The 25,839-nt window shown below is 37.1% G+C and overlaps 1 protein-coding gene across 1 annotated transcript in view; it reads right to left on the bottom strand.

Moving 5' to 3' along the window:
• Positions 1-25,839, bottom strand: part of LOC125616624 (mucin-19-like) — a 98,638-nt gene that overhangs the window by 60,249 nt on the left and 12,550 nt on the right. Inside the window, exons 15-48 of the mRNA XM_048802441.1 lie at positions 23,671-23,763; positions 23,400-23,498; positions 23,116-23,181; positions 22,400-22,492; positions 22,082-22,162; positions 21,332-21,406; positions 20,882-20,980; positions 19,611-19,706; positions 19,338-19,436; positions 19,080-19,145; positions 18,431-18,517; positions 18,123-18,212; positions 17,791-17,889; positions 17,538-17,582; positions 16,879-16,965; positions 16,572-16,658; positions 15,809-15,883; positions 15,368-15,466; positions 12,367-12,462; positions 12,095-12,193; positions 11,824-11,889; positions 11,093-11,179; positions 9,863-9,937; positions 9,453-9,551; positions 7,147-7,242; positions 6,874-6,972; positions 6,604-6,669; positions 5,888-5,974; positions 4,666-4,740; positions 4,252-4,350; positions 1,943-2,038; positions 1,671-1,769; positions 1,400-1,465; positions 549-635 (exon numbers count right to left, since the gene is read on the bottom strand). Coding sequence (XP_048658398.1) covers positions 549-635; positions 1,400-1,465; positions 1,671-1,769; positions 1,943-2,038; positions 4,252-4,350; positions 4,666-4,740; positions 5,888-5,974; positions 6,604-6,669; positions 6,874-6,972; positions 7,147-7,242; positions 9,453-9,551; positions 9,863-9,937; positions 11,093-11,179; positions 11,824-11,889; positions 12,095-12,193; positions 12,367-12,462; positions 15,368-15,466; positions 15,809-15,883; positions 16,572-16,658; positions 16,879-16,965; positions 17,538-17,582; positions 17,791-17,889; positions 18,123-18,212; positions 18,431-18,517; positions 19,080-19,145; positions 19,338-19,436; positions 19,611-19,706; positions 20,882-20,980; positions 21,332-21,406; positions 22,082-22,162; positions 22,400-22,492; positions 23,116-23,181; positions 23,400-23,498; positions 23,671-23,763 — 2,928 coding nt within the window. The remainder of the gene's footprint in view (positions 1-548; positions 636-1,399; positions 1,466-1,670; positions 1,770-1,942; positions 2,039-4,251; positions 4,351-4,665; positions 4,741-5,887; positions 5,975-6,603; positions 6,670-6,873; positions 6,973-7,146; positions 7,243-9,452; positions 9,552-9,862; positions 9,938-11,092; positions 11,180-11,823; positions 11,890-12,094; positions 12,194-12,366; positions 12,463-15,367; positions 15,467-15,808; positions 15,884-16,571; positions 16,659-16,878; positions 16,966-17,537; positions 17,583-17,790; positions 17,890-18,122; positions 18,213-18,430; positions 18,518-19,079; positions 19,146-19,337; positions 19,437-19,610; positions 19,707-20,881; positions 20,981-21,331; positions 21,407-22,081; positions 22,163-22,399; positions 22,493-23,115; positions 23,182-23,399; positions 23,499-23,670; positions 23,764-25,839) is intronic.

Raw genomic sequence — 25,839 nt, 5'->3', positions numbered from 1 at the left:
GGATTCCACAAACATTATGGAGCATAGGCACTTACAGGGACAATTGTATGATACTATAGAAAGACCATCTAATCCAGCTGACACACCGTTACCTGAGAAATTCTTGGTGAATTGTTTTGGCCTCTCATGCTTCAATTCCTACTACCTCTTTCTACACTTTTCCACAAAGAACTGGGACACACTTACCCACTCCATCTTACTCTGATGAAAGAATAGACTACGCTCTCTACCTACCTGATTTGCTGCTAGATGAAACTGTAGCTATTCTAGCTTAGTGTCCGTGGCTAGTACTGGTGGGGCCTTGACAAACTCCTATGGTTCTTAGAGCCAAGACCAGTATATGAGTTTTGGAGAATACATATTATTCCTGCAAGCCCTACAAATAACTGAGAGTCTCCAGATTTAGAAAATGAAGAAAAATATCCACATAACTTTTCTTTGTCCAACAATATAATCCAACTTAGGGCCTGATTTTACAAGTCTGCATATGCTACAGGAGGGCATGGGTCATAAATGCTTATGCAACAAACATGAACGGTGGACCTCACCTGAACTAGTGGCTCCAGTCCCTGCCTCTCCAGGTGTGCTGCCACTTTGAGCTTCAGGGGTTGCTCTAGATGATGCTCCAGGGGTGCCTGAGATTTATCAAGAACAAAAAAGAAATCAGGGGCTGGGATTGTGGCTCAGCGGTAGAGCGCTCGCCTAGCACATGCAGGGCCCTGGGTTCGATCCTCAGCATCACATAGAATAACTAAGGAAAATAAAGATTGTGTCCAACTACAACTAAAAAATAAATATTAAAAAAAGAAATCAGCTTAAGAAACCTAAAGGAGGGACGTCCTATCAACATGATCTGGAATATGCATTAAAATAACAGCTGGATTTACCCTATAAAATTCACTGGCATTTAACATTCTTTCTCAGGGTAAATATGGTAAATCAGGTAATTCTAATAATGTACTGTTTCAAGTAAGTTATTGCTGTTAAAAATAGGGTAATCATGTCAAAAAAACATGATTAAACTTTGATATGTTTTTTCTTATACACTAGAACTGTCTTATGATCCAGTTTGCATCATTCCCCTCTTGATTGCCATCTTACTATTCTCTTAAAGTTATTACTTATTGCACCTAGATGGTTGTTAATTTCTCTGTTTCCCACTTGGCACTGGGTGACATCAGTTAGATTTCCCTAATCTTTCCCCATATTCCACAGAGATTCTAAAATGTATTAAGAACAAATCTTAGACTTGATATATTCACGCTTTTCTGAAGAATTGCAACACCTCAACCATAATGTTCAGATTCCCCAGGTAACACTGTCTCTGAATAGGTTTGGGGCAAAAAGCTCTCATGTCTACTGACTGCCTGGATTTCACCTGCTTATGTTCCTTCAGTACCTGTGGTTCCAGATGTGTTCTCACCAGCAGAGACAGTGGTGGTTGCATCGGCTCCTCCTTTTGTTGCTAATGGGAAAAACAATGGTGCTTAGTCTATACAGAACGCTAGGAAGAAAACACTCTTTGAAGGACAATGCATAGTTTTAATTTTGTCATCATTTCCTTCAATATTCTCCATGGTTACCTTCACTGTATCTCATTCTCACATTTGGAGATCTTACACAACTTGTATTTGACTCCACCACAAGCCCCTTGGAAGTGTGTCTCATACCTGTTGGGCTTCCAGTGCTGGTGGCCCCAGTGCTGGATTGTCCAGTTGAGTTGCCCCTGCCTGCTCCTGAGGTTGTTCTCAGCAACTCTCCTGTTGTACCTGACAAACACAGTAACAGTGCATGCAATGTATGCTAGCTCCTCTGAAGGAGGAGATGGAGAGATCAAGGCAAAATTTTCGTCTTTTTGTACATTTTCATGATTTACCCAGCAATCTACATGCTTTGATATTTGTATGCATTTCATAGACACTAAGCACACATCCTGACTTACCTAAAGTTCCTGTGCTTGTAGCTCCAGTGCTGGGTTTGCTGGCTGTGCTGCCCTCCTCCCCAATAGGTGTTGGTGTAATTGGCCTTCTCGTGCCTCCTGATTCTTTTTAAAAAAGCATTTCATATTGCCTTATGCATAAAACAAACTGTTAAATTTCATAAACATCCTCTCAAAGCAGCTACATTATTCATCTCACTTATCAAAAATGGTTAAGCGATGTACTCTCATCATCCAGTTGGAAGCTAGAAAACAAGAGAGCCAAACTTCAATCACCTATTTCTAATTTTATTCTGTACCCAGTGCTTCTCAAAAGATCTCTGACAACAGGCCAAATTTTATTATTCTCATCTCTGCTAGAGGTATGGTTTTCAAAATGTTATAAAATAAATACTAATAAAAAATCTAAGTAAATAAGACCATATAGCATACTAATTTTTATTCAACAGTAAAATACTATTATGTTAAAATACTCTGTTTGCAAATGCTTGCTCTGTGTTTCACTTCTGATCACATCATGGGCTGTTAACAAACAATGAGCCACACATTCAAGGACCAATGTTGAGTAGCCCTGTTCAAATACCTTACTGTCTGATAATTGCAGAAGATATCTGAACAAGACAACCTTATTAACCAAGTAATTCTGTATCAAACTTTTGGAATATAAACAGAATGGTCAACACTTTAAATTTCAATAAATTTACTGATCCAATGGGAATTGCCTAGTTTCATTTTTATCCTTTAATGCATAAACTATATCGTTTAAGTCAGTAATTTAAAAAACTACAGCTTATTCAAAAGACTATTCATCATAAATATTAAATCAAAACAATAGCTAACCAAAATTGAGTGAGAAACACAACCAGCTCATAGATTCTTAAATTCCTAAGACCTCCTATGCATACGTGACACAAAGGCCTCCGAATGCTATATAAATTTTTTAATTATCTTAAAAGATATCAGATCTCTTTAAGAACTCTAATACAAACACAGGATGAGAGGTGAGCTTTAAAAAAGCCCTCTGACATGACATTTTTGGAGTGTAAACTGGCAGTGAAGTTGGGAAAGAGTGGGAACTGTGGAGATTTGTTTCTCTACCTTGAACATCAATTCCCTAAAAAAAAAAAAATTGTGGATTCCACCCACCCAATAGAATTTCCAATTCTCTGCTGGTGGACCAGAAAATGTGCACTTTTAATAAAATCCCAAAGGATTCCAATGCTGCTGGTCCAGGAACCACACTGTGAGCACCATGGAGTTAGAGGAGGACAGTAAGAAAGGCAGAGGAATGCAGGGACTGCCTAAAAAGACTTACCATGTGAATAAAACACAGAAAATGGGCTACAAGGGAAGACACCTCAGAGGTCCTGAAAATTTGTAACTGATGGCATCAGAGAGAGTTTGAAATTGAGTCATGTTTGTTTTCAACCTTAATTATCTATGTCCAATATTGTCAATAGTATTGTATTCCTGGTCCTACACTGGCTAAATTTAATCAATGCACATCCACAAGCATATTCTGCTTGGTTTTTGTGGAAATGAGCTCTATTACACTGGTCACAACATTGAGAAGGCAGCTATTGCCCATCAGGTTCAGAGTTCATGTTCTAACCAGACTTTGTAAACTTAGGAACTTTTATTTTCTATCTTATGACAATAAACATTTATAATGTGTTAAGCCTGACTATTTTTACAAAGTATATACTTGAAAGTAAATCAGATATTTTAAAGGACAAAAATGTGTATCATTAATGTTTCATATGCAAATGCAAATACTTACATGAAATTGCACAAAGTCATGGAATTCACTTGTAAAACTATTAAATTGGCCTGTTTGTTTTAGGCTATACTCAGAGTGGTGATTGCTATAGTTAAACGTGTTGGTTAGAATATTGTGGTTGATTCATATCTTTGTTTCACCTGATTAAAAACTGCATCATTCCTATGGGTTCTTAAAGTTACACCTGGTGACACTGTAGTTGTTCCTTAGGAAGCTTGAAAAAAACTGATACAACTGTACAAATGGCAAAAAAGCAAACAAACAAACCTGCATGAAGCCTGCAATAATCAGTGGGTGCATGTACTTGTAAAGTAACATGCATAAGGAAGCAACATGTTGAAAGTTTAATGATATTAGATTTTAATATATTTTAAATCTAATGATATCAAAAGGCTAATGATATTAAATTTTAATTTTACATGAGAAAAATCACCTAAGTCAGTTATTTGATTTAGAAAAATATTGTCCGAGAAGCATGCCTGAAAACATTTTCTTGGCCAAGGCCAATAAACTTGCTCTAAACTGGGCTTACCTGATGTACCCCCAGGACTGGTAATGCTGGGGCTCAGTCCTCCTGTGGTGCCTGCACTTCCAGCTGTGGAGGTAATGGGAATTGAAGTTCCAGTAGAGCCTGAGAAGAACATCAAAGGAACTTCTCACCTACAGTCTACTTGGACTTTATTACCAATGGGTAATCTCACTGTCCATTCACACCTAAGAGTTGAAAATTTTAATAAATGCATCCGGTGGCACAGTATCTAGAGATGCTTATGACTTTGTGCTTTAATGTTTTCTTAAACCTTTCAAATTAGTTACTGCACTTTTTTTTAACAAAGACATCTTCCTTGTCTTGAGTTGAGTCAACTAGGTCTCCTTAGATTCAGCTCAACTACTTTGATTCAAACCAGGACCAAAATCAGGACTACTTAAATCATTCTCTACTAACCTGAGTTCCCTTCAGGTGATGTCACTTCATTGTTTGAGGCTCTGGTTGTTGTGTCAACTGGTGGTTCAGTGGTACCTTTCAAAACAAACAATAATTTGAAGATTTTTAATTAAGTAGATCATGCTGATCTGTTTTTAAAATACATTTCACTCTTTTCTAGAAAATTCTCTTTTTTGTTAATAATTCTAAATGACAGACTCCTTTTATGAGATTAATTATATAAGCTTACGATTAGGATACATTTTTATCTACCTTTTTTTTATATATATATATACCGGGGATTGAACTCAGGGGCACTCAACCACATCCCCAGCCCTATTGTGTATTTTATTTAGAGACAGGATCTCATTGAGTTGCTTAGTGCCTCACTTTTGCTGAGGCTGACTTTGCACTCCCAATCCTCCTGCCTCAGCTTCTAGAGCTGATGAGATTTCAGGCATGGACCACGGCACCATCTATCTGCATTTCTACTATTCACTTATTTGAGTAGTGGTTCTGACCTAAAGCTGAACATAGAAGCAACTGTGGCTTTAAAATATATGTGTATATATATATGCTCTTTTGTCCAAGGTTTCATGTTAAATGAGTCTGTGTTGAAAAATTTTCTCTACTCAAATATGATTTTGAACCACTACCTCACACTATGTCTTTGCTACAGACTCACAGCATCAGAAGCTTCAAGTCAAGGATCCCACAAACATTATGCACCATAGCATAGGCACATACAGGGACAATTGTGTGATACTTTAGAAAGATCATCTAATCCATAGGACACACTGCTACCTCAGAAATTCTTGGTGAAGTGTTTTGGCCTTGCATGCTTTACTCTTCACCAGAAAGAAATGGGACACACTTACACACTCCGCCTAACTCTGATGAAAGCATGGACTACACTCTCTAGGTTAACTGATTTGCTGCTAGCAGAACATGTGTCTACTCTAGCTAATTCTCCATGGCTAGTATTGGTAAAGACTTCAGAAACTCCTATGGTTTTTAAGAGTCAAGACCAGTATATGGGGTTTGGAGAATACATATTATTCCTGCAAAACTTGCACATCATTGAGATTCTCCAGATTTAGAAAATGAAGGAAATGATCCTCCTAACTTTTCTTGGTACAACAATCTAATCCAAGTTAGGGCCTGATTTTACAAGTCTGCATCTGCTGTAGGAGGGCATGGATCATAAATGCATATGCATCACAACCAGAACAGTGGACCTTACCTGAACCAGTGGCTCCAGTCTCTGCCTCTCCAGGGGTGCTACCACTGTGAGCTTCAGGGGTTGCTCCAGATGATGATCCAGGTATGCCTGAGATTTATCAGGGAAAAAAATAAGTCAGCTTAAGAATCCTAAAGGAGGGACTTCTTATCAACAATGATCTGGAATATGCTTTAAAATAACAGATGGATTTACCCTATAAAATTCACTGGCATCAGATATTCTTTCTCGGGGTAAATAAGGTAAATCATTTAATTCTGAGAATGAACTCTTTCAATTAAGTTATTGTTGTTAAAAATAGGGTAATCATGTCAAAAATCATGATTAAAGCTTGACATCCTTTTCCTTGTACACTAGAACTATCTCATGATCCAATTTGCATCTTTTCCCCTCTTGATTGCTATCTTACTTGTTGTCTTCATTGCTATCTTACTATCCTCTTAAACTTATTACTTATTGCAACTAGATGGTTGTTAATTTCTGTTTCTCATTTGGCACTGGGTGACAGATTTTTCTAGTCTTTCACGATAATCCACAGTGACTCTAAAATGTATTAAGAACAAAATTCAGACTTGATATATTCATGCTTTTCTGAAGAATTGGCAACACCTCGACCATAATGGTCAGATTCCCCAGGTAACACTGTCTCTGAATAGGTTTGGGGAAAAAAGCTCTCACATCTATTGCCTGGATTTCACCTGCTTATGTTCCTTTAGTACCTGTGGTTCCAGATGTGTTCTCACCAGCAGAGACAGTGGTGGTTGCATCAGCTCCTCCTTTTGTTGCTATGGGGAGAAGAATGGTGCTTAGTCTACACAGAGAGCTAGGAAGAAAACACTCTTTGAAGGACACTGCATACTTTCAATTTTGTCATAATTTCCTTCAATATTCTCCATTGTTACCTTTCCTATATCTCATTCTCACATTTGGGGATCTAATACAACTTGAATTTGACTCCACCATAAGCCCCTTGGAAGTATGTCTCATACCTGTTGGTCTTCCAGTGCTGGTGGTCCCAGTGCTGGATTGTCCAGTTGTGTTGCCCCTGCCTGCTCCTAAAGTTGTTCCCAGTGACTCTCCTGTTGTACCTGACAAACACAATAACAGTACTTGCAATGTATGCTAGTTCCTCTGAAGGAGGAGATGGAGAGATGAAGGCAAAATTTTTGATCTTTTTGCACATTTTCATGATTTACCCAACAACCTACATGCTTTGATATTTGTATGCATTTCATAGACACTAAGCACGCATCCTGACTTACCTGAAGTTCCTGTGCTTATAGCTCCAGTGCTGGGTTTGCTAGCTGTGCTGGCCTCCTCCCCAATAGGTGTTGTTGTACTAGGGCTTGTGGTTCCTCCTAAGTTTTTTTTTTTTTTTTTAAAAAAAGCATTTCATATTGCCTTATGCATAAATCAAACCTTTAAATCTCATAAACATCCTCTCAACGCGGCTACATTATTCTTCTCACTTATCAAAAATGGTTAAGCGATGTGCTCTCGTCATCCAGTTGGAAGCTAGAAAACCAGACAGCCAAACTTGAATCACCTATCCCTAATTTTATGCTGTAACCAGTGCTGCTCCAAAGATCTCTGGCAACAGGCCAAGTTACTATTCTCATCTCTGCTAGAGGCATGGTTTTCAAAATGTTATAAAATAAATACTAATATAAAATTTAAGTAAATAAGACCATATTCCATACAAGATTTTTATTCAACAATAAAATACTATTATGTTAAAATTCTCTGTTTGCAAATGCTTGCTCTCTGTTTCACTTCTTTTTACATCATGGGCTGTTAACAAACATAATGAGCCACAGATTCAAGGACCATTGTTGAGTTGCCCTGCTCCAAATACCTTATTGTCTGATAATTACAGAATGTCTCTGAATGAGACAACCTTATTAACCAAGTAATTCTGAGTCAGACTTTTGGAATATAAAAAAAAATGGTCAACACTTTATATTTCAAATAAACTTATTGATCCAATGGGAATTGCCAAGTTTCATTTTTATACTTTTATGCATAAACTATATCATTTAAGTCAGTAATTTCAAAAACTACAGCTTATTCAAAAGACTATTTATCATGAATTTTAAATCAAAACAATAGCTAACCAAAAATGAGTGTATGAGAAACACAACCAGCTCATAGATTCTTTAATAAATTTATAAGACCTAATATGCATATATGAGACAAAGGCCTCCTAATACTATGTAAATTTCTGAATTATCTTAAAAGAAATAAGAACTATTTAAGCACTCTAAGTAGTACAGACACAGGATGAGAGTTGAGCTTTAAAAAAGCCATTCTGACTTGACATTTATGGAGTGTAAACTGGGAGTCAAGTTGGGAAAGAGTGGGAACTGTGGAGATATGTTTCTCTACCTTGAGCATCAATTCCCTTAAAATTTGGAGGGCTCCACCCACCCAAAAGAATTTCCAATTCTTTGCTGGTGGACTTTTAATAAGATCCCACAGGATTCCAGGAACCCTACTGTGAGCACCATGGTGTTAGAGGAGGAAGGCAAGCAAAGCAGAGGAATGCAGGGACTGGGTTAAAGGGCTTACCACAGGAATAAAAGACAGGAAAATGGGCTACAAGGGAAGATATTTTAGAGGTCCTTAAAATTTGTAACTGATGGCATCAGAGAGAGTTTGAAATTGAGTCATGTTTGTTTTCAATCTAAATTATCTATGTCCAATATTGCCAATAGTATTTTATTCCTGGTCCTACACCGGCTGAATTTAATCAATGCACATCCACAAGCATATTCTGCTTGGCTTTTATGGAAATGAGCTCTATTACACTGGTCACACCATTGAGAAGGGAGCTATTGCACAACAGGATTCAGTGTTCATGTTCTAACCAGACTTTGTAAGCTTAGGAACTTTTATTTTCTCATCTCATGACAATAAACACATATAATGTGTTAAGCCTGACTATGTTACTAAAGAATATACTTGAAAGTAAATCAGATATTTTAAAGTACCAAAATGTGTATCATTAATGTTTCATATGCAAATGCTTACATAAATTGCACAAAGTCATGGAATTCACTTGTGTAACTATTAAATTGGCCTCTTTGTTTTAGACTGTACTCAGAGTGGTGATTGCTATAGTTAAACGTGTTGATTGGATTATGGTGTTTGACTCATATCTTTGTTTCACCTGATTGGAAGCTGTGTCACTTAGACATTCCTATGGGTTCTTAAAGTCACACCTGGTGACAGTCTAATTGTCCCTGATGAAGCTTGAAAGTCATTGATACAACTGTACAAATGGCAAAAATCAAACCAAACTGCATGAGGCCTGTAATAATCAGTGGGAACATGTACTTACTTGTAAGGTAATATAGTATAAGGAAGCAACATGTTGAAAGTTTAATGATATTATATTCTAATTATATATTAATTCTAATATCAAAACGCTAATGATATTAAATTTTAATTATATATGAGAAAAATCAACTAAGTCAGGTATTTGTTTAGGAAAAATATTGTCTGAGCAGCACTTCCTGAAACCATTTGCTTGGCCAAAGGCAATATACTTGCTCTGAACTGGGCTTACCTGATGTACCCCCAGGACTGGTAATGCTGGGGCTCAGTCCTCCTGTGGTGCCTGCACTTCCAGCTGTGGAGGTGATGGGAACTGAAGTTCCAGTAGAGCCTGGGAAGAATACCAAAGGAACTTCTCACCTACAGTCTACTTGGACTTTATTACCAATGGGTAATTTAACTGTCTGTTCACACCTAAGAGTTAAAAATTTTAATAAATGCATCCAGTGACATAGTACCCACAGTTGCTTATTACTTTAATGTTTTCTTAAACCTTTCAAATTAGTTACTGCTTTTTTTTTTTTTTTTAACAAAGACTTCTTTATCTTGAGTTGACTCAACTAGGTCTCCTTACGTTCATCTGAACTACTTTGATTCAAAACAGGACCAAAATCAGGACCACTGAAACCATTCTCTACTAACCTGAGTTCCCTTCAGGTGATGTCACTTCATTGTTTGAGGCTCTGGTTGTTTTGTCAAATCCTGGTTCAAATGTACCTTTCAAAACAAACAATGAAAAATATGAAGATTTTTAATTAAGTAGATGATGCTGATCAGTTTCTAAAAGACCTTTCACTCTTGTCTATATATTTCTCTTTTTCTGTTCCAATAATTCTAAATTTGAACATAAAACCTATATGACAGACTTCTTTAGTGAGATTAATTATATTAGCTTACAATTAGGATACATTTTTATCTACTTTTTTTTTTTTGATACCAGGGATTGAACTCAGGGGCACTCAGCCACATCCCCAGTCCCATTGTGTATTTTATTTAGAGACAGGGCCTCACTGATTTGCTTAGTGCCTCACTTTTGCTGAGGCTGACTTTGAACTCCCAATCCCCCTGCCTCAGCTTCCAGAGCTGATGGGATTACAGGCATGGACAATAGCACCAGCTATGTGCATTTTTGCTATTCACTTATTTGAGTAGTGGTTCTGACCTAATTTTGAACATGGAAGCAACTGTGGCTTTAAAATATATGTATATATATGGTCTTTTGTCCAAGGTTCCATGTTCAATGAGTCTGTTTTGAAAAATTTTCTCTACTCAAATATGATTTTGAACCACAACAGCACACTATGTCTTTGCTACAGACTCACAGCATCAGAAGCTTCAAATCAAGGATTCCACGAACATTATGGACCATAGGCACATAGAGGGACAATTTTGTGATACTTTAGAAAGATCATCTAATCCATAGGACACACTGCTACCTCAGAAATTCTTGGTGAAGTGTTTTGGCCTTGTATGCTTTATTCTTCACCACAAAGAACTGGGACACACTTACACTCTCCATTTGACTCTGATGAAAGCCTGGGCTACACCCTCTAGGTTACCTGATTTGCTGCTAGCAGAATTTATGGCTACTTTAGCTAATTCTCCGTGGATAGTATTGGTGAGAACTTCAGAAACTCCTATGGTTTTTAGGGCCAAGAGCAGAATATGGGGTTTGCAGAATACATATTATTTCTGCAAAACCTAAACATCATTGAGAGTCTCCAGATTTAGAAAATGAAGGAAAAAATCCTCATAACTTTTCTTGGTACAACAATCTAATCCAAGTTAGGTCCTGATTTTAAAAATCTGCATCTGCTGCAGAAGAGAAGATCATAAATGCATATGCATCACAACCAGAACAGTGGACCTTACCTGAACCAGTGGTTGCAGTCCCTGCCTCTCTAGGTGTGCTACCACCTTGAGCTTCAGGGGTTGTTCCAGATGATGCTCCAGGTGTGCCTGAGATTTATCAGGGAAAAAAAAAAATAAGTCAGCTTAAGAAACCTAAAGGCGGGACTTCTTATCAACAATGATCTGGAATATGCTTTAAAATAACAGATGGATTTACCCTATAAAATTCTCTGGCATTTGACACTGTTTCTCTGGGTAAATAAGACAAATCAGTTAATTCTGAGAATGTACTCTTTCAATTAAGTTATTGTTGTTAAAAATAGGTTAATCATGTCAAAAAATCATGATTAAAGTTTGATATCCTTTTCCTTGTACACTAGAACTATCTTAAACCAATTTGCATCTTTTCCCCTCTTGATTGCTTTCCTTCTTATTGTCTTAATTACTATCTTACTATCCTCTTAAACTTATTACTTATTGCACCTAGATGGTTGTTAATTTCTCTGTTTCCCACTTGGCACTGTGTAACATCAGTTAGATTTCCCTAATCTTTCAAGATAATCCACAGTGATTCTAAAATGTATTAAGAACAAAATTCAGACTTGATATATTCATGCTTTTCTGGAAATTGGCAACACCTCTACCATAATGGTCAGATTCCTAAGATAACACTGTCTCTGAATAGGTTTGGGGAAAAAAGCTCTCATGTCTACTGACTGCCTGGATTTCACCTGCTTATGCTCCTTCAGTACCTGTGGTTCCAGATGTGTTCTCACCAGCAGAGACAGTGGTGGTTGCATCAGCTCCTCCTCTTGTTGCTATGGGGAGAAGAATGGTGCTTAGGTCTATACAGAGAGCTAGGAAGAAAACACTCTTTGAAGGACACTGCATACTTTCAATTTTGTCATCATTGCCTTCAATATTCTCCATTGTTACCTTTCCTATATCTCATTCTCACATTTGGAGATCTTACACAACTTGTATTAGATCCCAGCACAAGTCCCTTGGAAGTGTCTCTCATACCTGTTGGGCTTCCAGTGCCGGTGGCCCCAGTGCTGGATTGCCCAGCTGTGTTGTCTCTGACTGCTCCTGAAGTGGTTCCCGGCAACTCTCCTGTTGTACCTGACAAACGCATTAACAGTGCTTGCAATAAATGCTAGTTTCTCTGAAGGTAGAAATTGGGAGGTCAATGCAAAAATGTAATCTTTTTGTATGTGTTCATGATTTACCCAACAACCTACATGCTTTGATATTTTTATGCATTTCATAGACACTAAGCACACATCCTGATTTACCTGAAGTTCCTGTGCTTGTAGCTCTAGTGCTGGGTTTGCTGGGTGTCCCAATCTCCTTCCCATTAGTTGTTGGTGCACTAGGGCCTTCTGTTCCTACTGAAGAAAGACAGCATTTCAAATTGCCTTATGCATAAATCAAATCTTTTAACCTCATAAACATACTCTGAAAGAGCCAACATTATTCTTCTCATTCATGTAAAATGTTTAAGTGATATATTCTAGTATTCCAGGTTGCAGATAGAAAAATCAAAGAATCAACCTACAGCCCTCAACCTCTGATTTATAGTCAAATCAGTGCTTTTATCCAATCTATGGCAATCAACCAACTTGTAATATTTCAATATATGCTAGAGACATTCATTTTTTTAAGAGAGAGAGAGAGAGAAAATTTTTTTAAATATTTATTTTTTTTAAATTTTTGGTGGACACATCTTTTTATTTTTTTTATTTTTATGTGATGCTGAAGATCAAACCCAGTGCCCCACGCATGCCAGGCGAGCACACTACCACTTGAGCCACATCCCCAGCCCATAGAGACATTCTTGTAAAAAAAAATCCCATAGTATTAATATAGAATTAAAATTTTAATAAACAAGGTCATATATTATCCAAGCTTTTATTCAACAGTTAAATGATTTTTGTGACAAGATGCTATATTTTCAAATGTTTGCCCTCAGTTTCACTTCTCATCACATCACAAAATTTGAGCCCACATTCTGGAGCCACACATTTGTGCACCAAATTTTGAGTAGCCCTTTTGCAAATCATTGTACTTACTGTATGATAACCAGGAGATTACTCATTGAGACCTCATTATTACCCAAGTATATTTGATTCAGATTTTTGTGAATATAATCTAATTGGTTGAATGTTTTCTATGATATAAGGAGGCTGACTCATAGTGGGGTAGGGAGGGGGAGCATGGCAGAAATAGATGAATTCTAGATAGGGAAGAGGGGAGGGAGAGAAAGGGAGGGGGCAGGGGATTAGCAAGGGCGGTGGAATGTAATGGACATCATTATCCAAAGTAGATGTATGAAGACTCAAATTGGGTGTCAACATACTTTATATATAAACAGAGATATAAAAAATTGTGGTTTATATGTGTAATAAGAATTGTAATGCAAAAAAAATAAAAAGCAAAGTACATGTATAAAGGCATGAATTAGTATGAACATATTCTATATATAAAGATATGAAAAAGTGTACTCTATGTGTAATAAGAGTTGTAATGCATTCCACTCTAATGTATTTAAAAAAATAAAATCAATAACACAAAAAACCTTTTTAAATTAAAAAAAACCTAATTGTAATGGGGTGTTATTGGTGGGGTTCTAGAATAAAAAAGGATCTTATGTAAAAATCTAAGGAAATATGAAGAAACCGTGTATTTTAGTCAATAAAAAAAATTTAAAAATAAACTAACTGGTCCAGTCTAATTTCAATAATTTTACAGACCTAATTGGATTAACCGATTTTTTAAATACCCCTGTAATATATAAATTATATATTTTAATCCAGTAACTATAATTGAAAATGCAGTATATTTAAAACATAATTTAATTCATAAAATTTAAATCAAAAAAATAGCTTGGAAAAAATAGAGGAACTATAGAACAATGGTGTGTTCAAATTAATAAATGCATAAAAGAACATCAGGACAATCATAAAAAAATGCCTCTTGACAATAATAACATTTTGATTTACATTGAATGCAATCAGAACTATTGAAGCATTTTAAATAGATCAGAGAGAAGCTGATTCTTGAGATTTTGGAATGTCATTCTGAGATGACATTGATGTGCATAGAAACTGGAAAGGAAGTTGGAAAAGAGGGAGAAATGTGGAGAAGTGCTTCTGCAACTGAGCATCGATCCCCAAAATACTTGTTAACAAAGTCTGCTGGGCTCCACCGGATACTTTCTGATTCTAGGTTGGTGAACCCAGAAATGTGCACTTTCAGCAAGTTTCCACAGGATTCTGATGCTGCTGGACCAGAAACCACACTGTGAGCACCATCGTATTAGAGGAAGAAGGAAAGCTAGGCAGAGGACTGAAAGGACTGGTGAAAAGGGTTTAACAGTTGAATAAAACACAGGAAAATGGAATGCAAGGAAAAGGCACATTGAAGTCTAAATGAGTTTAACCAATGGCATGAAAGACATTTGTAAAATTTAGTTGTTTCAGTTTTCAATCTGAATTATCTACCTTAAATACTGTTAATAATATTATATTCCTGGACCCAACAGTGATTGAATTTAATCAAGGATGCACAGGCATATTCCTTGTTTTTTGTTGGGAGTGAGCTCTTACGTATAGGTCACAGAATTGGGGAGCCAGCTAATGCCCAATCCACATTTGAACTAGGCTTTGCAAGCTTGAGAACTTTTGTTATTTTTTCATCTCATGGAAATAACAACAAATAAAATCAATGGTGTTAAATTTGACTAAATTACAAAGAAAATATTTGAGAGTCAATCAAACAATTTAACGGGCCACAAAACTACATCATTGATGTTTCACGTAACTGCAAATACTAACTACTGAATATTTCCAAAATCATGGAATTGACCAATTTATCTAAGGCTGGACTCAGAGAAGAGTTATTGCTGAGGTGAAATGTTAAGTGCCAACATGGAATATAGGCTCTGTCTCATATCTTTGTTTTACCTGCTTGGAAGCTGTGTCACTTCTAAGTCTCTTGTTGGTTCCCGAAGTTATACCTGGTGACATTCTAGTTATCCTTGATGAAGTTCAAAAAAATTGAAATACCTATCTAAAAAAGCTTCACTGGGACTTCCAGCTATCAGATAGTGGGAACATGTAACTGTAACATGATATTATTTAAGAAAATAACTTGTTAAAAGACTAATGGTATTAAATTTTAAATAAAAAGATCACCTAAGTCTGGTAATCGATTTGGCAAAACATTATCTGAACAGCAATGTCTGAAACTAGTTTTTTAGCTGGGGTCAGTATAATTGCTCTGAACTGAGCTTACCTGATGTATCCCCAGGACTGGTAAAGCTGGTGCTCAGCTGGGGTGTGGTTTTTGTACTTCCAGCTGTGGAGGTGATGGGAACTGAAGTTCCAGTAGTACCTGAGAAAAACCAAAGGAACTTCTCACCTAAAGTCTACTTGAACCTTATTATAATTGGGTAATCCAACAGTTCTTTTACTTCTAATATGTAAAAACTGAATAAATGAATCCTGTAACTTATTGCCCATAGTTGCATATGATTTTGTTCTATGATTATTTTCTTGAACATTTGGTTTACTTATTGCATTTTTTAAACAAAAATATCTTCCTACATCTAGAATTAGGTCAAATAGGTTTTCATATTTTTATCTCAACTACTTTGCATTAAAATAAGCAGGATTCCCACAAATTACTCTTCATTTTGACCAAAGCCAGGACCTCTGAACACCATCCTCCGCTCACCTGAGTGTACTTCAGGTGATGTCTCTTCATTGCTTTGGGCTCTGGTTGTTGTACCAACTGATGGTCCAGTAGTGCCTTTAAAAATAAACAATAAATAATATCATTATCTTTGATGAAGTGGTATAGAACATGCTGCTTCCTACTTTTAAAATATCTTTCACTTATTTGTATATGTTTCTCCATTTATGTTTCAATCTTTTTAAAAGTTATCATAAACCTTTTATGACTAGAATCGTTAGGTGAGGTAAATCACTTTAGTTGCAAATGATATTGCTTATTATCTACTTCTTCAATGTTCATATATTTGAGCCCAGTTATTCTGATCTAGTCTGTATATTAGCACCAACTGAGGCTTTCCAATATATGTATGCTTGGGCCCTTTCTCTGTGATTCTACATTCAATGAGTCTGAGAAGGAAAAGTGTTAAAAATTTCTGTATTCAATTCTAATTTGTAGCCAGTAGAGTAAACCTTGGCCCCACTCAAAAATCACAGCCTCAGAGGCTCCAGATCAGAGGTCCTACAATTATTATGAAATGTAAGCACAAGCAGGGATTCTTACAATTATAATTCAGTATAGAAAGATCATCTAAATCCACTCAGTACACTGCAACCTGATAAATTGTTGGTCAAGAATTGCCCTCCCATTCTTCATTCCCTTCCTACTTCTTTCTACTCAACCACACTCCATAGAAAAGAACTGGGACATATAAACACATTCCATTTTATACCTGCACACTCATGGACTTCTCCCTCTAACTTACCTGATTTGCTGCTAGCAGAGGTTGAGAAAGGTCTAGCTGAGTCCTCATGACTGGCAGTGGTGGAGCCTGCAGACACTCCTGTGGTCCCTGGAAACAAGACTAGGTGCATGAGGGGGAAGTATATTATTCCTGTAAACTTGAATGATTGAGTCTCCAGAATTAAAAAAAAAATGAAGAAAATATCCTCATAACCTTTCTAGGCCAGCAACATAATTCCAATTCAAGCCTGATTTACAGACCTGCACCTGCTACAGGAGGGTATGGATCATAGCTGCTGATATATCATATCCAATCTGGTGGACCTCACCTGAACCTGTGGCTCCAGTGCCTGCTTGATTAGGGGTACTGGCACCTTGAGCTTTTGGGGTTGTTCCAGATGATGCTCCAGGGGTGCCTGATATTTAATGAGAGGACAAAAGGTGAAAAATTAAAAGAGGGTCTTACAAATATGTCTTGAAATATGCTTTCTTGTTAAATGCACTCATCTATCCTATAATCCTCACTAATCTCTTAAATTCTTTATCAAGATAAATCAGGTAACTCCAATAATGCACTGTCCCATTAACATATTTGTCATTAACCAATACAATAATCATATAGAAAAATTATGAGTAAACATTGGTGTTCTTGTCTCTATTTCCTACCATTTTCTTATGATTCAGTGTGCATCTTTTCTTATTGATTGTTGTCCTACTTATTTCTTGCCTTCTATATCTGCATGGTTGTTAATTTCACCCTTCACAGATTGACTTGTGTGGGATCAGTTGTAGTCTACATTTCATTAATTTCACAGTGGACTCTAAAAATATATTGAACACTACAGACCTGCTTATCAATATATTTCTGAGATTTGGCATCATCTAAATGATAATTGATTCCCCTAAAAACCTTGTCTCTGACTAAATTTGAGCACAAAGCTCACATGTCTACTGTCTGTATTTCACACTGGTTATGCTCCTTCAGTACCTGTTCTTCCAGAAGTGTTCTCAACAGCAGAGGCAGTGGTCGTTGCTAATGGGAAGGAGAATGGTGCTTATTAATGTATGGAGAGTCTAGGAAGAAAACACTCTTTGAAGGACACTTTGTAGTTTTATTCTAGTCATTAGTTCCTTCAATGTTCTCCATGGTTACCTTTCCTTCATCTCAATCTCACATTAAGGGATCTTGACAAAACTTGCATTAGATCCCACCATAACACCTTAAGTAGGCCCTTTCTTACCTGCTGGACTTCCAGCACTGGTGGCTGCAGTGCCTGATGGTCCAGGTGTGCTCACACTGCCTGCTCCTGAGGTCACTCCCAAGGATTCTCCTGTTGTACCTGATAAACACAGTAGCAATGCTTGCAACATATGCTAGTTCCTCTGAAGGGAAAATTTGGGATATCCTAGATAAAATTTCAATCTTTCTGAACATTTCCATCATTTATCCAGCAGTTTCATGCCCTAACATTTGTACTTTCTGTTTGTTAACCCAATCCAGAGAATATAAATTGGGACATACTTACACTCTCCATTTTACAGTTTACTTATAGACTTTGCTTTCATATCTTACCTGATTTGCTACTAGCAGAGGTTGAGAAAGGTGTAGCTGAGTCTCCAGGGCTGGCAGTAGTGGATGAACCAGAAGACACCCCTGTGGTTCCTGAAACAAGAACCAGTTGGGAGCAGGGGGTCCACATTATTTCTGCCCTTTGCATGGATATTTGGGTCTTCCCAGGAAAAAGAAAATGAATGATATGATGTTTTCATCTTTCAGCTGTATAATCCCAGTTGGGACCTGATAACTAGAGATCTGTATGCACTACAAGAGAGCATGGATAGGAGCTCCTAAGGAATTACATCCAAACTGGTGGGCCTCACCTGAACCTGTGGCTCTAGTGCTTGATTCTTCAGGGGTGCTACCTCCTTGGGCTTCTGGGGTTGTTCCAGATGATGCTCCAGGTGTGCCTGATATTTATCAGGGGGAAAAAAGTCAGCTTAAGAAAACAAAAAGGAGGGTCTTTATGAATAGGGACTGAAGTATACTTATTGCTGTTAAAAGAATGGATATGTGTACCCTATTAATTTCACAGACATCTTAAGTGTTTCTCCAGGTAAATAAGGTAGATCAGCTAACTTTGATAATGCACTAATTTGGTTAAGATACTCATTATTAATAAAATGTAACATTTATGTAGAAAATTCAAGGTTAAACATCCAAGTCCTTATCTCTCATTATTAGAATTGTCCAATAATAAGATCATATTTCCACTTTCCCCTCTTCATTGCTGTGCTACTTATTCTTTGAACACCTATGCTTCCCAATCATATCCTATTTTCCACAAAGTTTCTAATACAATGGTAAGTACAAAACAAATATCTAATAGTCTATTTCTGATCTTCTGGACACTTGGCATCATATAAATAACGAAGATCAGATCCCTAAGAAACCCTGTCTCTGACTAGGTTTTGAGCAAACAGCTCTTATGTCTACTGCCTGGCTTTCATGATGCTCATGCTCTTTCATTACCTGTTCCTGCAGATGTGTTCTCACCAGCAGAGATGGTGGCAGATGTTTCTGTTCTTCTACTTGTTGCTAATGGGAAGAATGGTGCTTAGTATACAGAAAGTCTAAGAAGGAAATGCACTTTGAAGGACACTCATAGTTTTATTAGTTCCTTCACCGTTCTCTATTTTTAAACTTTCCTCCATCCCATTCTAACACTCAGGGATCCTGACAAAGCACACAACAGACCCACCATAAACCCCTAAGTAGTTTCTGTCTTACCTGCTGGGCTTCCAGCACTGATGGCCCCAGTGCCTGGTGGTCCAGATGTTCTGTCCCTGACTACTCCTGAGGTCACTTCCAGGGCCTCTCCTGTTGTACCTGATAAACACAGTAGCATTGCTTGCAACATATGCTAGTTCCTCTAAAGAAGGAGATTGGGAGATCAAGGCAAAATTTTGATCTTTTTTGAACATTTTCATGATTTATCCAACAGTCTAGATGCTTTCAATTTTGTACCCATTTCATAGGCATTAAGAGCACATCCTGGCTTACCTGAACTTCCTGTGCTTGTAGCTCCAGTGCTGGGTTCCCTGGGTGTGCTGACCTCCCCCCTACTGGGTGTTGTTGTTCTTGGGCCTTCTGTTCCCACTGATAAAAAAATAGCATTTCAAATTGCCTTATGCATCAATCAAATCTTTTAAATCATAAATTTTCTTATACTCTAACTGATGCTTCTCAACAGATGTGGCAAGACACCCATCTCTATTGTTTTCCATCTGTGCTAGAGGCTTTCTTTTAAAAATGCCCAATATTATATATAATTACAATGTATTAATAAATACCTAGAAGTACTATGAAATAAATCCATGTATAAGATTTTAAAAAGGTATCATAAAATATAAAAGCCTTGTTGAGCTGTTAAAAGACTATGATGTTTAAATGCTACATTTCTATATAATTGATCTCTATTTCACTTGGTCTGAGAATTTCANTCAAGGAGCTTGATATCAAATCAGAGACACGCCGTCTGATAGAAGAAAAAGTTGGCTACGATCTACATACTGTGGGGTCGGGCTCCAAATTCCTCAATAGGACACCCATAGCACAAGAGTTAATAACTAGAATCAACAAATGGGACTTACTCAAACTAAAAAGTTTTTTCTCTGCATTTTAAATTAAAACAATAGCTAAGCAAATAAGTGTAGGAAAAACACAATGAGGCGATGAATTTGTTAATAATAGCATGAAGAAGAAAAGTCCTGTTCATATAAAGTTTTGATTTATCTTAAAAACAATCAGAAATACTTTAGTGGTTCATAGTGCAAAAAATATTTGAAAACTTGAGTTTTGGGAAAGTCATTCTGACATGACATTGATGAAGTGTAAAATGGGAAGGTTGGAAAAGAGTGGGAATTGTGGAGAAGTGCTTCTCCAACATGAGTATTGATTCCCTAAAACACTGTTAACTCAATCTTCTGAGCTCCACCCCAGCACTTTCTGAATATAGGCAGATGGACCCAAAATGTGCCCTTCTAACAGGATCACACAGGATTTAAATGATGCTGGTCATTGAAATCACACTGGGAGGACCATGGTGTTAGAGGAGAAAGGTAAGCTAGGGAGAGGACTGCAGAGACTGGGGAAAGGATTTCACACCCGAATAAAACACAGGCAACTTGCTAAAAGGCTAAAAATATTAAATGGTAATTGCATATGAAGAACTATCTCCTGAGTCTGATATTTGATTTGGAAAAATCCTGGGCAACATTGCTGAAAATAGTTCCTTGGTCTGGCCTATAAAATTAGCTCTGAATTGGGCCTACCTGATGTGTCCCCAGGACTGGTGAAGTTGGGGTTCAGTCGGGCTGTGGTGCCTGCACTTCTAGCTGTGGAGGTGAGGAGAACTGACGTTCCAGTAGCACCTTGAGAAAAGGTCAAAGGAATCTCTCACCTAAAGTCTACTTGAACTTTGCTACTAATGGGTGATCTAACTATCCAATTCCTTCTAATTAGTGATTGGATAAGTTAGATCACCCATTGGTAAAAATTGATTAAAAGAATTCAGCCACATAGTATACAGAGTTGCCCATGATACTTGTTTTAATGTTAATTTCCTAAAGGTTTTTTTTTTTTTTTTTAAGACATCTTTCTATTGGTTGAACTGGGTCTCCGTACATTCATCTCAACTACTTTGCTTTAAAATAAGCAGGATTCCTACAAATGACTTTTCATATTGACCAAAGCTAGTACCTCTGAACTCATCCTCTACTCACCTGAGTTGCCTTCAGGTGATGTCACTGCATTACTTTGGGCTTTGGTTGTTGTGACAACTGATGATCCAGTAATGCCTGTCAAACAAACAACAAATAATATAATCTTTGATTAAATGATACAGATCATACTGAACTCTGCTTTAAAATTATCTCAACCTTTCATACATCCTTGTCAATCTCTGTTTCAATCACTAGAAAAATTTAACATAAATCTTGCATGATTTAGATTCCATATTGATTCTTAAAACTAACACTGCTTATTATCTATTTCTTCAATAGTCACGATGTTGAACCTCATAATTATAAATGAAGCTGCATATTGAAATGAATTGTGGCTTTAAAATATCTGAGTGCACAGGCCTGTTTTTTCCATAGTTACACCCTCCATGGGACTGGGAAGGAAAAATCCCAAAGGTTTCTATAGTTGATTTTAATTTCTAGCCAGAATTGCAAACTATGGTCTCACTCCAGACCACAGCCTCAGATACTCCAAAACAGTGGTCTTCCAACTATTAAGGCCCATAAACACATGCAGGCATTCTCAAAATTGTATTAGATTATAGAAAGATTATCTAATCCAGTGGGTACACAGCTACCTGATAAACCATTTATTGGTCAGGAATTGGGCTCACTTCCTCAAGTAACTTATTAGATTTTCCTGTTCTTTACAACACTCCAGAAAATAGAAATTGGGATGTGTTTACACTCTCCATTTGATATCTTACTCATGGACTTCTTCCTTACACTTACCTGATGTGCTGCTAGCAGAGGTTGAGAAAGGTCTAGCTGAATCCCCAGGGCTGGCAGTGGTAGATGCAGCTGCAGACACTCCTGTTGTCCCGGGAAACAAAAATGAGTGCATTGTGGGGGATGGTACACATTATCCCTTCCCTTCATATGGGTATTTGGGTTTCTCAGAATAAAGAAAATGAAGGATATTATCCTTTCATCTTTTTTTACTTCAATAATGTAATCCCAGTCAGTGCCTGATTTTATAGACCTGCCTCTGCTGCAGAAGGGCATGGATGGGAGTCCCTGATGCATCGCATCCAACCTGGTGGACCTCACCTGAGACTGTGGCTCCAGGGTTTGCTCCTCCAGGAGTGCTGCCACCTTGAGATTCAGGGGTTGCTCCAGATGATGACCCAAGTGTGCCTGTTACTTATAGGGAGAAAATGGCAGCTTATGAAAATCAAAAGGAGTGTCTTTGTGAATATGAAATAAAATATATTTTCTTTAGCCTTTAAAAGAATGGATGTATCTATCCTGTAAACTTCACTCATATCAAAAGGTCATGCTAAAGGTAAAATTATGTAAATTAGATAACTCTTATAATGTGCTGATTCAATTAGGATATTTATTACTCATAAAATATAATAACCCTGTAGATATTACAAGGTTCAACATTGATGTCCTTGTCTCTGTTTAGCAGAATTGTCTTATGATCCAAATTTACAAAGTTTCTGCTCTTAATTGTTGTCATTCTTTACTTCCCTTTCTACATGGTTGTTAATTTTACACTTTCTTAATTGACATTGGGTGATATCAGTTATAAGCCCCCATTCTTTCACTGTAGTAAAATATACTTCACTATATTTTGTGTTCCAAAAATATTTTAAAAACATCACATACACTTTTTGATATATTCATGCTCTTCTGGAGATTTGGCATTACCTAAATCATATGATCAGATTCTCCCAGGAAAACCTTTCTTTGACTAGGTTTTGCGCAAAAAGCTCCCACATTACTGCCTGAATTTCATGCTGCTTATGCTCCTTCAATACCTGTTCTTCCAGATGTATTTTCACCAGAAGAGACAGTGGTAGCTGCATCAGTTGCTCCTCTTGTTGCTAATGGGGAAAAAATTGTGCTTCGTGCACATAGAGCTTGTAAACAACAATAAAAAAAAAAAAAACCCTCTTCCCAGGACATTCCATAGTTTTATTCTAGTCATCAGTTCCTTTATTGTTCTCCATTGTTCCTTTCCTTGATCTCATTTTCACACTTGGGGTTCTTAAAAAAAATGCATTGGACCCTATCACCATCCTCTATGGAGGCTCTGTCCTACCTGCTGGGCTTCCAGTGCCTGTGACCCCAGTGCCTGATGGTTGACTTGTTGTACCCCTGACTCCTCCTGAGGTCACACCCAGGGACTCTCCTGTTGTACCTGATAAACAGAGTAGCAGTGCTTGAAACATATGCTAGTTTCTTTGAAGGAAGATATTGAGAGATCAAGACAAAATTTCAATCTTTGGCACATTTTCATGATTTATCCAGCAGCCTACATGGTTTCATCTTTGTGCCCACTTAACAAGCACTCAGTGCACATCCTGACTTACCTGAACTTCCTGTGCTTGTAGCTCCAGTGCTGGGTTCCCCAGATGTGCTACTCTCTTTCCTCCCAGGTGTTGTTGCACTAGGGCTTCGTGTTCCTGGTGAAAAAATAATCATTTAAGAAATTCCTTTAAAAACAACCAAGTCTTTTAACCTCATAAACATCCTCTTTTAACAGGTAACACTATTCTTTACAATTATCTAATATGTTTAAATGATGTGCTCTGAGTCACCCAATTTGTAGACAGAAAATGAAGACACCAAAATCTAGCCATCTAGCCCTGATTTTATACTGTAACTGCTGCTTCTCAAGTGATTTGTGGTAAAAGAATCAACTTGTAATGTTTCCAATCTCTGCTAGAGACATTCTTTTAAAAATGCCATAACATAAGTACAGATGTAAGGTTCAAATAAATAAGATCATATAATGTAAAAGACTTTATTTAAAAGTTTATGGATTATGATGTTAAAATTCTATATTTCCAAATGTTTCACTTGTTATCACATCACTGGCCTTTACCAAATAGTCTGGGGATTTATATTCATGCACCAAGTTTTTAGTAGTCTTGTCACAAATCATTGCACTTACTGTCTCAAAAGAGATTACTCCTTGAGATCTCATTATTACTCAAGTATTTCTACTTCAGATTTTTGTAATGATAAACTAGTTATTATTTTAAGGTTTCAATAAGTTATTCTGTAATTGGAATTAATATTTTTTATTTTTCTGCAATATGTAAATCTTATCTCCTAATTCAGTAATATTAATATAAAGAATAGCATATATAAGCACTATGTATGCTATAAACTTAATTACAATCGCTAAGCCAAACCAAGAGTAGGAAAAACAAAAACAGGCCATGGATTCATTAATTCATCCATAAACAGAATCCAGTGCATTCATGAGCAAAAGTACTCTTAATGGTAACAAAGTTTTCACGTATCTTCAAAGCAATCCATACTGTTAAAAGTATTTTAAAAGGAGCATAGACAGGATCATAGCTGAGCTTTGGAAATGACCTACTGACATGGCAGACATGTCATTGACTCCTGTGTGAAGAGGAATGAAGAGGGAGTGAAGCTGGAAAAGAGGGAGTGAAGCTGGAAAAGACTGGAAGTTGTAAAGAAGTTGTTCTCTAACTTGAGCATTGATTTGCTAAAACACTTGTTATGTTAACAAACTAACAGTCTGCTGGCTTCCCCTTCAATACTTTCTGATTCTAGGCTGCTGGACCCCCAAGACACCAACTGTAACAAGTTCCCACAGTGTTCAGATGCTACTGGCCAGGAACATACCCTGAGCACCATGGTGTTAGAGGAAGGAGGCAAGCTAAGCAAAGGACTGCAGGGACTGGGGAAAGGGACCACAAGAAGAAGACCCTTCAGAGATCCTTATGATTGTAACTGATGGTTTGAAGGACAGTTGTAAAATTTTATCTTGCTTCTTTTCAGTCTAATTTATCTGTGCTTAAGTGTGTCAATAATTTTTTATTCCTGAATCTAACACTGAGCTGAGTAAATGATGAACAGGTCAAGCATATTCTCCTTGGCTTTTGTTGGTTGTGAGCTCTAGACACAGGGCACAGACCCTTGGGCATTAACTATTGCCCATGAGGCTCAGTACTCTGTGCTCTATCCCTGCCTTGCCAGCTTGGAAACTGTCTTATCTCATGGGAACAATGCCACATTAACACAATAGTAGTATGATTCATTGCCTTAAAATGAAAATATTTGAGAGGAAATCAGACATTTAATTGTCATAAAATACATCACTAATATTTTCTATACCACAATATTAATTGTGAAGTGTATCCCAAAGTCATTCAACAGATCTATGTAACCCGTAAATTGACCTTTTTTCCTAAGGCTCTCTTCTGGAGGGTTATTACCAAGGTGAAACACAAGACTGACTGAATATAGGATTTTGTTGTTGTTGTTGTTTCACCTGACTGGAAGCTGTGCCATTTGTAATTCCTTTACTATAATTCCCATACTGTCAAAACTATTTCAGTATCTACATTTAATATTATCAAAACCAGAGCTGGCAGTGGTATAGTCTGCACATAACCAATGTGGTCCCTGGAAACAAGAACCAGTGCATTGTGGAGGTATATGTTACTCCTGTACCTCACTATGAGTAAATGGATGTCTCCAGAATAAAGAAAAAAAGGATA

This window comes from Marmota marmota, unplaced genomic scaffold (assembly GCF_001458135.2).
Source record: "Marmota marmota marmota unplaced genomic scaffold, marMar, whole genome shotgun sequence".
Taxonomy (NCBI): Eukaryota; Metazoa; Chordata; class Mammalia; order Rodentia; family Sciuridae; genus Marmota; species Marmota marmota.
The sequence above is the reverse complement of the archived record's forward strand: the minus strand, read 5'-3'. Positions and strand labels throughout refer to the sequence as shown.